This window comes from Gracilinanus agilis, chromosome 1 (genome assembly GCF_016433145.1).
Source record: "Gracilinanus agilis isolate LMUSP501 chromosome 1, AgileGrace, whole genome shotgun sequence".
NCBI lineage: Eukaryota > Metazoa > Chordata > Mammalia > Didelphimorphia > Didelphidae > Gracilinanus > Gracilinanus agilis.
This window is the reverse complement of record NC_058130.1, coordinates 741,508,110-741,523,644: the sequence shown is the minus strand read 5'-3', so window position 1 is coordinate 741,523,644 and position 15,535 is coordinate 741,508,110. Positions and strand designations below refer to the sequence as shown.

The 15,535-nt window shown below is 40.8% G+C and overlaps 1 protein-coding gene across 1 annotated transcript in view; it reads left to right on the top strand.

Moving 5' to 3' along the window:
• Nucleotides 1-15,535, top strand: part of LOC123244541 (E1A-binding protein p400-like) — a 105,182-nt gene that overhangs the window by 82,211 nt on the left and 7,436 nt on the right. Inside the window, exons 39-48 of the mRNA XM_044673054.1 lie at nt 411-458; nt 1,855-1,991; nt 3,060-3,116; nt 3,205-3,283; nt 3,923-4,192; nt 9,290-9,335; nt 9,433-9,542; nt 13,591-13,795; nt 14,249-14,352; nt 14,631-14,661. Of these exons, the coding sequence (XP_044528989.1) occupies nt 411-458; nt 1,855-1,991; nt 3,060-3,116; nt 3,205-3,283; nt 3,923-4,192; nt 9,290-9,335; nt 9,433-9,542; nt 13,591-13,795; nt 14,249-14,352; nt 14,631-14,661 (1,087 nt within the window). The remainder of the gene's footprint in view (nt 1-410; nt 459-1,854; nt 1,992-3,059; nt 3,117-3,204; nt 3,284-3,922; nt 4,193-9,289; nt 9,336-9,432; nt 9,543-13,590; nt 13,796-14,248; nt 14,353-14,630; nt 14,662-15,535) is intronic.

Below are 15,535 nucleotides of genomic sequence, written 5' to 3'. Positions count from 1 at the left end.
GGGACTGTGTGGTGAGAGATGGATGTGGAGTCAGAGACTTACTTAATTACATCCGGGGCAATTGCTTCATTTTTTTTTCAGTCTGTTTCCTTATCTGCAATTTGAGGATATACTTACATCTACTTCATAGGGTTTTTGGGAATCTCAAACGAGCTAATATTTTTAAAGTGCTTTGCAGACCCTAAAGCAATATATATATGTTAGCTGTTATTATATGGAAGAAAAAAAACCTACTCGTGTAATATTTTACAGTTTGTTATGAAGCAAAGGAGATCACAAAAAATATTCGCTAGTCTATTAAACTATTTTGATATCTTTTTCCACACTTGGGAAACAAACTTCCTTTTATAAATAAGGCACAGATGAAATCTAATGCTTTTTGATATTAATTGATTTTCCCTATTTGATAGCTCATGCTTGAAGTGAACCCTAAAAAGAAGGCCAAAAGTATCTATAAGGTAGGTATTATCAAATGTTGTGAAAATAATTATTTGAACTAATTATGGAATTATACTTGTAGTGGGAAGGTATTACATTTGAAAAAAAATGCATTCTATCTAGTCAATTGATATAGGAATTACATTTGTGTAACAGGGATGTACATGCTACATTGATTCTCTGTAAGTGCTGTCACCAACATTCTGGGCAGCTTTTCCGTGTGAATTTTGGGTATTGGCATATCTGTTAATCTAACAACAAATGCTATTTGTGCTGTACCTGCCCTGGGCAAGGTCTTATCCTAGGTGCTGAAGGAGCTGCAAAGTTAATAAGACAAGAGTTCTGACTTCTAGATAAGGCATACCCATAAAGAGATATTTAATCAAAGGTTATCTAGCTGTCTGTCTATGTATGTATGTATGTATGTGTCTGTCTGTGTGCCAAATAGACAGTATAGCCAGTGAAGCTGACAAGAGTTATGGGATGGAATGTGGGATAGAATCATTAGGGAATACTTGATCTGATCCTAAAGGATAGGTAGAAATTATGTAATAAGAAGGGCCAAAGGCATTTTCAGTGACAATGAAGTGGGAAGAAGATGAGAGGAAGCATCGAGGCAGGCATGCCCAAGGGATGCTTAGGACATAGCGAGTAGACCAACCTGACTTGAGCAGAAGGTGCATAGCGGGCAGTAGTATGAGGTAGGGATGGAAAGACAGGTTGGAACCAGAGTATAAAGGGCCTTATGGGCAGGACTTAAGGAATCTAGACCTTGTTCTGCAAGCTGAGGAGAGCCAATGGAGGTATTTGGAAAGAGGTGGGATATCTTGAAAGCAATGGTAGTTTAGAATAATTAATTTAGTTGAATTTTTTAGGATGGATCAGAGGAAAGAGAACTGGGAGAAATATTAGAATCCCTCCATGTTCATGGGGAGCATGTTCTGCAAATATAAATACTAAGAGCTTATGGGAGGAATGGTGTGAAGTGAATGGATCTGTGCCTGGCCTCTGCTGGAGGTGGTGATTTTGTCTGTTCCTAGGACCTGAAGGCAACATTTGCATCTTGTAGCCATTGCCCTACCCCATTTAGATACTCTGGGTAACAATTAGATCCTTTTTTGCAAGGGTCAGTACCATCTTTGTCATAAAGAATGACTCATCTCATTTGGAGATGATTTGTCCTTGGTGCCTTTGGGGATGCTTTCAGATTTGGGGGATATTACAGCTCCTAACTTAAAGGTTCTCTTGGCCCTAGAAGATTTGATGCTGTTTATTCTGTTCTTCAAAGGAGAATCTGTACACTTCATCTCAGGTTTTTCTGTATTGGGCCACAAATAAGAGATAAGGTCTACAGGACAAGCAAAATAGTATATTGAAAGGTTATTGTTCATGCCTTTCCCTTTTGTTCCTTTGTAGACCAAGAATGGTCGTCCACTTCGCACTAACCAGGTCTATGCCCAAGATGAAGGTGCTACCCGCACCCAGCTTTATACCAGTCACTTTGAAATGGCAAAAATGATCGCAGGAAAGAGAAGTCCCCTGAGTAAGCCCCTGTAAGTTATTTTATGAGTATTCTCTTTTCATTTAGTTAACAGTGTGTTTGAGTTGAATTGACCTGTAGGCATAAGAGCTTTCAAACTTTTCCATTAGGAATACCAGGGTGATGGTGGGCATGTTAGCAGATGTTAGGCTGTGTGTGTGTGTGTGCGCGCGTGTTATAACTAAGGGGTGGGAGAAATGTAAGGGTATAGGGCTTCTGAAGAGGTAAGAGGAATTGGTTTGTGAGAGGGACTTCCTATTAGGTTATGTTGTTGACTGAATCTGTTCCTAGAGAAGATGATTAATGCATCTGTGTCCACTGGAGGAAAGGCTTTGGTGGAATGCTGAGGGCCTGTGTCCTCTCTGTTCTAGTTAACATTTTTATCAATGTCTTAGATCAGGAGATTATAATCTTTTCGTACCATAGGTCCTTTGGGCAGCCTGGTGAAGCCTATGAATCCCTTCTCAAAGGAATTTTTAAAAAATTCATAATTAAAGGAAATTTTAATTTCAGTTAGAGTTTAGTAAAAATAATGACACCACATTTTCACCATCCAAGTTCACAGCCCCCCTGCAGTCTCTCCATGGACCTCCCGAAGGGCTCTGAGGATCCTAGGTTAAGAACCTTATTTCATCTGCCCAGTGTTGGAAAGGATCGCATTGGGTGACAATATGCAAAGGATCTTAGAAATATCAAGCATGTTACTTAACAAGGTGAAGCTTGGTAGGGATAACTGTAAAGTTGTACTTTTAGATTCAAGAAATCAATTGCACCAATATAGAGTTGTTGAGATGCAGCTTAAAGGCAGTTCATTTGAAAAAGACTTGGGGTTTTAGTTGCTCTTTGTGAATCAGCAGTATGATGTAGTTGCCAAAAGACTATTTGATTGTGGGTGCCATATTTTAGGAAAGATTGTAACAAACCAGAATAAATCTAGAGGCTGCTGACCAGGAAGGTGAGGGGGTGTCAGATCGTATGAAGATCAGGTGAATAAATGGACACATTTATCCTAGAGAACAACTGTTGTTAGCAACAATGACAGCAATAGCCACCATAATAGTAACATTTGCTTGATTTCTAGGCTTGGAATGAATCCTTTCCAGAAGAATCCCAAACATGCATCAGTATTTGCTGAAAGGTAGGGACCCAGAATTCATGACAACTTTCAGTTATAGGAAGCAGTCCTTCCTCTAAAGCTTTTCTCTACTCTCTACTTCTCTTTCTAGTGGAATCAATTATGACAAGCCCCTGCCTCCAATTCAGGTTGCTTCCCTACGTGCTGAGCGTATTGCTAAGGAGAAGAAGGTGAAGTAACCAGTAATGTGCTTTTTTTTATGTTTCATATAATTTATTAGTTTCTCACCCATTATAGCAATCAGAAGGCTAGACAACATAATGAATGAAAAGAAATATCACGCCATTTTTTTCCAAAACAAGCAAAAAAAAAAAGTTAACTTAAAGATTAGAAATTTTTTTTTAAACCCTTGTACTTCGGTGTATTGTCTCATAGGTGGAAGAGTGGTAAGGGTGGGCAATGGGGGTCAAGTGACTTGCCCAGGGTCACAGAGCTGGGAAGTGGCTGAGGCCGGGTTTGAACCCAGGACCTCCTGTCTCTAGGCCTGACTCTCACTCCACTGAGCTACCCAGCTGCCCCAGTAATGTGCTTTTTAACTGTTCGTGTTATCAATAAATTTGTTGCGCCCGTTGAAGAAGAGATCCTTTTGTGAGATGATTCCATCATAAAGCATTTTATTATGCTGCCAGCCCTCTTCGGAACTGTTGTTAGGCTTCACTCGTAGCACTCTGCTCTCTTTTCCTTTTGGAGATGAAAAGATTGATTTCAATGCCAGGGATATCCCAATTTGCTATAATGCTGCAGATTTGAGTGCAAATCCTCCCATTAACTCTGTGGAAAATGACAGATGTTTTCTCACTTGTTTCTAGGCTTTGGCTGAACAGCAGAGAGCCCAACAGCAAACAGGGATGCAGCAGCAGCAGCTGAGCAGCCAGCAACAAACTCAGCAAACAGCAGGACAGCAACAACAACAACCTCAGCCTCAAGTACAGCCCCAGGCCCAGCCTCAGCCCCAGCCCCAGCCCCAGCCCCTGCCTCAGCCTCAGCCCCAGCCCCAGGCCCAGCCCCAGCTCCAGCATCCAGTAGTCCAGCAGCCCCTGCAGCCTGCAGCACCTTCTGTAGCCAACTCGGCAGTTTTGGTAAGAACTTCCAGAAGAGAAACCATAGTGCTTCTGGATTTATATTTTAAGAAAAATTCTTGGGGGCAGCTGGGTAGCTCAGTGGATTGAGAACCAGGCCTAGAGATGGGAGGTCCTAGGTTCAAATTTGGCCTCTTAGCTGTGTGATCCTGAGCAGGTCACTTAACCCCCATGGCCTACCCCTTACCGCTCTTCTGCCTTGAAACCAATACACAGTATTGATTCTAAGGTGGAAGGTGAGGGTTAAAAAAAAAGAAAAATTATTTTTACTCTTCTCTCCTCTCCTTTATTTGGTTGCTTAGATGCCCAGTGCCATGTGTATTGAACCACCTGGCAAAGGGACGTTATTCAGCTCCCCTGTAAAGGTTGTATGACCGACCAGTCCCTGTAGCACCTGATGGCAGAGAGAAGGGGAGGGGGGAGACAGAGAGAGAAGGTGGGGAGAAAGAGAGGAAGAGAGACAGAGAGAGAAACACAGAGACACAGAGACACAGACACTGAGACAGACAGACAGACAGACAGACAGGCAGAGAACCTTGAATGGGGAGGATTCGATTTCAATAGAATCCACTAGGTTTAAGTTAGGCCTTTGCAGTGACATTATACAAATAACCGAGAGTATGTATTAGTAAACTTAAGAGCTTCAGGCTATACTTGTATGGACAGTTTAGAATTACTTTGGAGCAAAATCCAATGACTACTTTTAATGACCAAAAGGGAGCTCCTTGGCATTTCGCTTAGATCATCCCTAAATAAGAATTCCATCTCCACCTTAGCTGAGATGCAGTCAACCCAGCGTTTGCTTGGAGACTTCTTGTTCTTTCTGAGAGAGCTCGGCCACTTTATGGAGGGCCCTCTAATTGTTTGGAAGTTTTCCCATATATCAGCCCTAAATATGCATCTTTGCCATTTCTGCCCATTACTTTTAGTGATCCCCTCTGAGATAAAGCAAAACACGTCTAATTGCCTTTTCACATAACAGCCCCTTAACTATATGAAGACAGTGGTCCTATGCTTCTTATGGCTTCTCTGCTCCAGCTGTAGATGTCATGATGGCCAAATTCTACTGGCTATTCTGGAGAGCAGTGGCATCAAATTCAGGGAAAAGAGAAGACCACTAAAGTACATAAAGGTTCCCTGTGGGCTGTATACTGACTTAGAAAAGCATATGCTAACATTACCTCTGCTTTATTATATTTTGTTTATTTCATTAAATATTCCTTAGTTATATTTTGGGAGTGTTGTGGGCTGCATGAGACCCACAGGCCTTGTCTTTCATATAGCAAAGCCAGCATGTTCAAAATTCCATATCTTCACCCCAAAGTCAGTCTTTTCTGAACTTTTAATTTCTGCTGAGAGCCTCGCCGTCCTCCTGGTCCAGCGAGGTTCACAGACTCATTGCCATTCTTCACTCCTTTCTCTCATTCATCCCTTCTGATCCTTTCTCTGCACTCACACAGGCACCACCCAGTTCAGGCCCTCATCTTCTCCCCTCTGGCCCATTGTAATAGTCTCCTAATTGGCCTCCCTGTTTCAAAGTTCTGTCTCCCATCTGCCCTACCCACAGCTGCCATACCGATTTCCTAAACTGTAGACAAAGCTGTAGCACTGTGTTACTCAGCAAACGCCATGACTTTCCGTTATTTCTAAGATCAGATACAAATTTTTCTGTTTGACAAAGAAATCCCTTCACAACCAACACATTCCCTTCACAACAATCTTTCCAGTCTTCTTCCATCAACTCTTTGATCCAGTCAACAGACAGACCTCATCTGTGGCAAGACATCTCTGGCCTCTATGCCTTTGTTCTAGCACTCCTCTCCCCGCCCCCGCTCCCCAGGCCTAGAGTGTCTTCCCTCCTCACCTCCATCTTTCAGAATCCCTAGTTTCCTTTAAGACTTGTAGCAAGGCTTTTCTCCTACCTGAGGTCTTCTTGGACCCCATTAACTACTTGTGCTTTCCCCAAATGACCGAATTACTACGCATCTATTTTGTATGTATCTTAACAAGCACATGTTGTTTTCTTCAGCTAGAATGAAAGTTCCTTGACAAAAGCTGCTTTCACTTTTGTCTCTGTATCCTCAGAAGCTAGCACAGCATCTGGAATACTTGTTCAGTTGAGTCTGACTCTTTGGGATCTCATTTAGGGTTCCCTTGGCAAAAACACTGGAGTGTTTGCCATTTTCTTTTCCAGATCATTTGACAGATGAGGAAATAGGGGCAGACAGGGTGAAATGACTTTCCCAGGGTCATTCAGCTAGCAAGTGTCTGAGGTCAGATTTCAACACAGGAAGATGAGTCTTCCTGACTCCAGACCCACCTCTCTATACTCTGTGCCCCATCTGAGGACATAATAGAGGTTTAATGTCATCTGTCAGTCTATCAACAAGCCTTTATTTAGCACTTACTATATTCCAGGTGCTGTGCTCACCCAGGGAATACAAAGAAATGAAGAAGCATTGTCCTTGTCCTTTGGAGAGAGATGATGGGTAGATAATTAGATCTTTACAAGAGATAATCACTTAGCAGTGTGGGGCAGAGAGAAAGAGTATTCTTGTAGAAGGTAGGATTTGAACTGAGTCTTGAGAGAAACCTAGGGAGTCAGAAGATAGAGGAAGATAATTCAGGCATTGGGGACAGCTAGAGAAAAGGCATGGAGTCAGGAGATGGAGAAAATACCAACCTGGTCATTCACTCTTCTGAATACTTGCTATATAGATTGTCTGCTATTGCTAGAATATAAGCTTTTTGAGGGCAGGGACTATTTTACTTTGTCTTTGTGTCCTCTACACAGTAGGTAATTAATAAGTGCTTGTTGTTTGCTTGATTTCAGTTCACTAAAACTCCTGATCTTTTTCAGATAAACTGTTATTCTTTCCCAACCGTATACTGATGAGTTGTTTTTTAAACCAAATACACAGGATTTATTTACTTGTTTTTATTTATTTATTTATCGATCTATCCATCCATTTATTTATTTATCTATCTATCTATACATTTATTTATTTGGTTACTTACTTATTTACCTATTTGTTTATTTATTTATTCATTCATTTATTTATTTATTTATTTATTAAGTTTTTAATTAAATTCAGTGATTCCATCAGTTATTCATTCATTCGTCCATTTATTTATTTATTTACTTATTGTGTGAAATCATATTAAATTTATCTCAAAGTGCTAGCTTGTCAAGATCTTTTGCATCTTAGCTCTGTCCTCCACTCTGTTAGATATCCAACCTCTGCTTTGTGTTATCTGCAAATTTGGTAATCATGCCATCTATACTTTAAGCAGATTATTGGCAAAATGATAAAAGTACAGATTCCTGGGGCTCTACACTAGAGACTTCCTTTCATCTGGACACTAAATTATTAATGGTTACTTTTGGTGTCCAGTGATTCAACCAGTTCCAAGTTCCTGTAATTACTTTCTAATGTAGCTTGATTCTCTCTATTTTTCCACAAATGCTCTGCCAAAGTCTAGGCATGGCATATTTGGCTCACCCCATGATTTGCCATGGATGTGACCCTGTTGCAACTGAGGCTGGTGTGGCCTGAGCTGCTTTTGTAGGGACCTCGTAGCTATTGTATTAGCCACTTCCTCTTATGGCTTATCACTAACCAGCCCTTTCACAACCATTCTAGGATTTTCCCAGGAATCAAGGCTGGGATCACTAGCCGGTAGTTTGAGAATGATGCACCCATTGCCTTTTCTCCGTTGTGTGGTGCCCTCGTCTTCGCTGTTTGCCAGAGGTCAGTGACAGTGGTTCAGCTATCAAGTGACCACAGCCACCAGCTCTTCCATGACCCTAGAATGTATCCATCTAGACCTGGGGATTTGAACTCATCCCAGTCAGCTTTGGGCTTTTGAGCTTTCTTTCTGCTTATCTTCAATATCGACTTTCCTCTATAGAAAGATTATTCTCCTTGGTCAAAGTAACAGAAGCCAAAGGAGATTCGATATTCTCCCTGTGGTCTTTCCTCCTTTTCTTAGTCCTCCAAGCAGTAATCCCACCTTTGTCTTCTGTGATAGTCCCTTTACCTCATTATAACTTGGAAAAAATAGTTTCTCTTGTCCCTTCACTTTCCTTGGTGACCTCGGCCCAGTCTGAGCCTTGGGTGCTCTTACTCTGTTCCTGGAGAACCATTCAAGGGATTGTGTTTGTAAACTTCAAGTTGGTCAATGAGTTCCCTGGGCATCTACATCAGTCCCTTCAGAGAAGAGACATTTTCTCTTCATTAGAATTACTTCTCTTTGTGTCTTTTCATCTTTTGGGCTTTTTTTCTTTCCTGGGCTAACTTAGCTTGTAGAATTTCAGTCTTTAGCTATGTTTTCTTTAAGGGCTTTGAAATGTACTTTCCCAAAATTTAAAGGTTGACTCCAACTATTCTTTTTCTTCTGTATTACAAATTATATGTTGGAAGGGTTGCTTTCTTATACCCTAGAAACCAGTTCTTCCTTGTTGAAGAGAACAAGAGCCAGAAGAACAGTTCCCCCTGTCAGTTCTTCCATTACCCCATTTTGAAATTACCATTAATCCCAGAATCACTTGTTTATAATTGGAAAGACCTCAATGACCATCTAGTCAAAGCTGTGCCTGAAAAAGAAGCCCTACTCTCAGGTATTAAGTGATGACTCCCATTTCCTTCTCACACTCCAAGCAGTGCAAAGCAAGCCAAGAAATTATTAGCTTGTTTGTTTTTGACAGAAAAAGAGCTCCCATGTATCTATGTCCAGGTAAGTAAGGTCTCCCATTACTCCTCTCTTATGTCTTTATGCTGGCTTTGCGATCTTTTCCCCCACAGTCCTCATCTTTCCTCCTTTTGACCAGCTGGTTGCCAGTATGTGCTTATGACAGTTTCCCTTGTGTTTGTGCCTTGGTCAAGGCTGCTGGGTCCCACTGTGTCTATGAATGGAAGCACTGACTTGCTCGTGGTCACAAAGCTCTCCTTGAGGGACAAAGCTGGAGCTCTGACTCTCAAATCCATCACTCTTTCCACTCTGTTGCTTCCTCAAATTGGCTCAGGAAAAACATATCATGCACAATGCTAGATATTATTTTAGTTTATAGCGTGACTTAAATTGTCTTTCCAACAGGCTGGAGCAATCAAACCTGCAGTCCCAGGAACAAGCATACAGACGGGTACGAGTTTTTGTAATAAAGCATTTTGTGGTTTGTAAGGAAACCAGCAAAAGCCTTTTACTATAGCGCATTTGCCTTGGCTTTGATTTATTTTCAGCTACTGTGAATGGAAATGTCATCATGAACACAGTTGCTGGTGTCCCAGCAGCTACTTTCCAGCCCATCAACAAGCGTCTCGCCTCTCCAGTTATTCCTGGACCACTGGCAGTAAGTAAATAACTTGTCTTCTTTCCTGCCCACGTTCCAGGTATGGCAGCACAGGTCCCATTTTCTTAGTCTTATTAGCCATGGCATAATTAGTTCCATCTACTTACATAGGACAAACCCAATTTTATAACTAGGTAACTAGGCCTGATCAAATTAGTCGGTATGTTCAGAGAACTTTGTAAGTAGCAGCTTTATCATTATTTTGTTAAGCATTCTGATACTTCAGTACTTCATGGATGCATGATTTCATCGTTGTGGGTGCTTATCCTATCCCTACAGATGAGTCTCTCCAACTTAGCCTGGTATAAAATGAGGGGTGTGACCCCAGTGGCCTCCGAGGTCTCTTTCTGCTCTAGATCCATGGTCCTGTGATCACAAACATAACTGGCGGCCCATGGGCTGGCCTTCCCTGGAAGCCTTTCTAACATCTAACACCTGCCAACTCGAACTTGCTAATAGCTTTAGAGAACCCTGGGCTGTCTCCACACTGTGACGGAGCCTAGTGAAGGAAAAGTTTAATGTATGTTTATGATAACAACAACAACAACTCATCTGTACCTAGCACTTTCAGGCTTACAAACTGCTTGTAGGTGCAAGTTTGTCCCATCTTAGAGCTGAGAGAGACAGGATTGCAGCAGTGAAGAAACTTGTCTGGAGTTACATGTTACCTTGCTCTGTTCTCCTTCCCCTTTTAAAGAGGGTTACTTAGTTATAGTTGTATTTAGCTCTCATGTGTTTTTGTTGTCTGAAGTATTTGCAAAGCAAATCATCTGTTCAAATCTGATTTTCTTTGTAGGAATGCCTCAAATGTCTCTTTTGAATATCCATCTTTTTTCATTGATGATTAGGCTCAGGTTTGCAAGGTATGTCACCTTAGGTTGTATCTTGGACTCTTTTGCTCTTTGGAACACATTATTCTGTTCCCTCTTATGGTTTTTGCTGGATACAGATACGTCTTGGGTTACTCCATTTTCCTTTTCCTTTGAAGGTCTTTCTTCAGGTCACTTGCAAAATTTATTGTTAGTCATTGAAATTGTTAAATTTAACCACTGTGTGTCTTGGAGTTTGCAGCCTAGGATTTTCTTCTTCTTCTGGAGATGCTCTCTGGATTCTTGCAATTGGCATTTTATTTGCTGTGATCAGAAGTTCTGGTCCGTTTCTTTGTATTATTTCTTGAATTAGAGTGGTCAGGTGTTTGGCATTTCCTTCTGGGAGATTTATAATCCTCAAGTTGTCTTTGCTAACCTATCTTTAAGATCAATATGTTCTCTTTTGCATAGAGACAGTTTCCTTTTAAAGTTTTTGCTTTTTGCTTTTCTAAGGTAACTCAAGTGATACAGTACTGGGCCTGGAGACAGCAAGACCCAAGTTCCAATCTGGCCTCAGATACTTACTAGCTAAACCTCTGTCTCCCTCAATTTCCTCATCTGTAAAATGGGGATAATAATAGCACCTACTTCCCAGGGTAGTTGTGAGAATCAGATGAGATCGCATTAGTAAAGTGCTAAGCAAAGTTATGGAAAATGAATCCACAGTAGCCATATCCTAAAATGCATGTCTTGGCCCCTTGGGTCCATGACCTCTCCATCAGAAGATGCTTTGTCTTAGGTCCTCTGAAGGCATGGTTGGTCACTGCCTGGATAAGAGTTCTGAGGCCTTTAAGAGTTGTTTGTCTTTACAGAATTACTGTCCTTGTATAAACTGTTCTCCTGGCTCCCCCCACATCACTCCATGCAAGTTCATCCTCCTCAAGATTCTCTGGAATCGACTTTTGTAATTAATTTTTATTCCAATGCATTCATATAACATATTTTGTTGAGCCATTCTCTACTGTCTAGGAGGCACTCTAAGGCACCCTCCTAGAGGATTAGTTCTTCCGTTTTCACCCCACTTTAATCCCTTCTTCAGGATCATGAAAATTTTGCTTGTGTGTATGTGTGTTCAGCACTCCTCTGCCCATTTCAGACAAGTTAGGGTTATCTGGTGTCCACTCCTTTCTTCATGTTTGTATTCTCTTATGATTTCCAGTTATGAGAAATTAGACAACCCCCACTTGTTAAAATACATTGATTTTTCTAGGTTTCTTTTGACTCTTGTTTGTATTTCAGTGTTCTATGTAGGTTTTTTGTTTGTTTTTATCAGAAATGCTTGAAAGTTCTCTATTTCATTAAAGGTCCATTTTCTTTCCCTTTAGAATTATTTATTTTATTTATGATTTATTTTATTTAATGTCTAATTATTAAATAAATAGACAAATTATTCTTGATTGTATAAGCCTAGATCCTTTGCCTTTTGGAATATTGTATTCCCAAATCACTTTCTTGTTTTTCAGTAGAAGCTGCCAGGACTTATGCCATTCTGATGAACTGGAAGTTGAATTGGCTTGTTATTGTGTGCTTGTAGTATTTTTTTTAAAGTTTTTTTTTTTAAACCCTTAACTTCTGTGTATTAACTTATAGGTGGAAGAGTGGTAAGGGTAGGCAATGGGGGTCAAGTGACTTGCCCAGGTTCACACAGCTGGGAAGTGTCTGAGGCCGGATTTGAACCTAGGACCTCCTGTCTCTAGGCCTGGCTCTCAATCCACTGAGCTACCCAGCTGCCCCTGTAGTATTTTTGTATGACTTGGAATTTGGCCATAATATTCCTGGGACTTTTACTTTTGGGGTTCCTTTTAGGAAGTGATTGGTAGTTTATTTCTATCTCTACCCTCTCCTAGCCCTAGTCTGTATTCATTTATGATTTCATGAAATGTAGGGTCCAAACTTCTCCCTTTTTTGGCTGTCAGGATTTTTTCAAGGAATCTAATGATTTTTTTTAAAAAACCCTTATTTTCTGTCTTAGTAACAACTCTAAGAGAGAAGGGCAAGGGCTAGGCAAATGGAGTTAAGTTACTTGCCCAGGATCACACAGCTAGGAAGTATCTGAGGCCAGAGTTGAAAAATATCCAGTGATTCTTAAATTATTTCTCCTTGATCTGTTTTCTAGGTCAGTGTTTTTGATGTTAGATATTTTATATTTTCTTCTGTTTATTAAATCATTTGATCTCATTTCAATATTTTTTGCTTTCTTGTGATTTCCACTTGGTTTATCCTAGTTTTCAGGGATTCCTTTCCTTTGGTAAGATTTATTGCCTTCTCTTCTAAGCTGTTTATTGTCCTTACAATTCTTTCCTCGGGAGTTTCATTTCATTTTTGAAAAATCTTTTGCTTTATTTCTTCTAAGAATGTTAGTAGTCCTTGTAGAAAATCCATTTTTTCCTTTGAGACCTGTGGAGTTAATCTCTCCTTTTTCTGGATCTCTGGACTTGAGATAACCTAATTGGCAATAATTAATAGCTATTTTCTTGGATTGACTCATCTTTCCAGCCTTAATTTCTGAACTGGGGATTTATGCTAGATCTAGACTCTTCTCTTTGCTGAAGTTTTCAGTAGAATAATCAGTCAATTCTGCACGGTCTTGCCCTGCATCCCCTGAGTTCTTGTTTTGGCCTCCACTTACAGGAGTATGATTCCTTGGGGTCTTTCAGGGTTGGAGCACTGGGTCTTCAGGACCCTATTTGGTATCTCAGGACAGTGTTAGGGATTTTTGAACCCTTGGTCCTGGTCTTTCCAAATCTGAGTACTGTGGGTCCATACTATTCATTGTTTTGCTGCCTCCTGCCTCCTCCCTAGGACTCCCAAGGTCCTCACCCTGGGGCTTTCTGACTTGCTTAGGACATCCCTTGCAGGTTATACATGTCTCATCTCTGGCCATGCTAGACTTGTAGGCAAATTTTTTGAGTAGTTCTGAGTGGAAGAAGTCACATAGTTTCTCTTAGGATTTTTTTTTATCATTATTCAATCTGGTGTGAACTTCAGGATTTTGCTGGAGTTACCTGGGAGCTGGGCAGTCTGCTTACCATTCTGACTGCCATCAGTAGCAGAAGTCCCCCTATCCCTTTAGCATTAACTATTAACAACCAACCAAGAGGCACTAACTCTAAAAAGATTTGGTTTGTGTTTGCACTCCTTTGAAGTAAAGGTCACATTTTGATTTCTTTTTAAAAAAGGCTTCAGGAGGTGGCAGTGCCGCTCAAGGAGTTCATAGTCAACCTCGGCCAGCAACCACACCTGCTGCTTCAGCTGAACTCCTCTCTGGAGCACCTACTCAGGGGGTGCGGGCAGGCACTCCTGTCCCAGCTTCCACTGTGGCCATGACCGGCCTGACTCCTGGGCAGGCTCAGACAAGGTCTTTAGGGACCCAGGTAACACAAGGTAACACTTAAAAGTTTTCTTACTCTTTTACTTGTAGAATAGATTTAAAAAAAAGGCTTTGGAAATTAGAAAGTGCTTTATAGATATATAGCTTTAATTTTTATCATGCACAGTAGCCACAATTATTTATTAGCTGGCAGATCATCTACTCATCATGTCTACAATAGAAGGTATGAGATGTGTACTGTTTTTATTGCTGAATATAGAGATGTGAAAAATGAAAGCTAGGAAGCCATCTTTCATGTGGATGTTATTTTTCTTTATACTTAGTACATGACTGTGTCTTTCTAAACTTCCTCAAAATCTCCTAAAGCCAAATCATCCCTCCTAGGGTAGAATCTTATCTATCATAAGACAAAGTTTTCTTTATAGATTAATTAATTTTATCATCCTTCAAAATATACATTTGGGGATTTTTTTTACATATATTTGTGTACTCTCTTTTCTTTGCAGCAACAGCCACAGGAGCTCAACTTTCTAGCAAAACCATCTCTCCAGCCCACTTTCAGCTTCTTAGGCAGCAGCAGCAGCAGCAACAGCAGCAAGCAGCTACTCAGGTGTGCATCCCACTGATCCAGGGCGAGTCATAGGTTGGGGCACAGCTTCCAGATCGTCTAAAAACTGGAGGAAAGTTATCCCAGTATAGAAATTCTTTATTGTCTGTAGAATGGCTTTAGTGTTAAGAGACCAGATGGAGGAATGGTTGAAGTGGGAGCTGAGAGAATTGTACATCTTCAGCAAGAGATTTTAAGGAGATAGAATGACCCTTGCACTTCTGAGCTGATGGGATAGAGAGAACTGAAAGGAGAGAATGGACGGATAACAAGGCTTCAAGCAAAATAAACAAATGAATGAGAAAGCATGTATTAAGTACCAACTTTGTTCCAAGCTCTGTGCTAAGGGCTGGGGATATAAAAACAAACATTTGGGGGCGATAATCCATATAGTTGGGGTTGGTTCAGGGCAGATGTAAAGGCTGGTGGTCCTTAGGATCCAATAGAAGAGGGGATAACAAGATATAGGGGTCCTGCAGACACACAGACAGTGCCCAGGGTCTGGAAATGGGAATTACAGAGCAGGCAGTAAGGCTCTGTGGTTTTCCCTCTTACTGGAAGGACTGCAAGTGGTGACTCTTTGCTCATCCTAGTGTTGTGAGTGGTGGTCTTGTTCTTCCTGTGGGAGTGGAAGTGAGGTGGAGGGGCCCAATCTGTAATCTCTGGAAAAAGAAAAGTGGACCAAGGGTCAGGGTGGAGTGGGGGCTTTGGGCTCCTTCCTGCAGAGGGTGGAGGTTTAGCATCCCAATTAGTGAGAGGGAAGGAGAAAAAGGTATTGGTAGGGAGATCAGATGGGCAAGCTGCTGTATTGTAATATCTGGTGGTCTGTAAGTTAGGATGGGGGAGGAGAAGGATACTTATCAATGACTGGCACTTGGTGAGGAATCTCAGGTAACAATAGGTTTTCCTTTATTGCTCTATCTGTATATATATCTATCTGTGTCTAAAGGGACTTGGAAAGTTATAAAGTGTTATACAGCTATCTACTTTTCATTTTTGTTATTGTACAGAGCACCTAAAATTATTTATTATCTTAAAGAAGTCAGAAGGAGGAACAGAGAATGAATTAAGTATGAGCCAATACCTAAAACTGTATAATTAAAAAAATTAACAGAATTAACAAAAACTAACAAAAAACTCGCTAACTGATTATTAAAGGACTGGGTGATATAATCAAAAGCTCCTC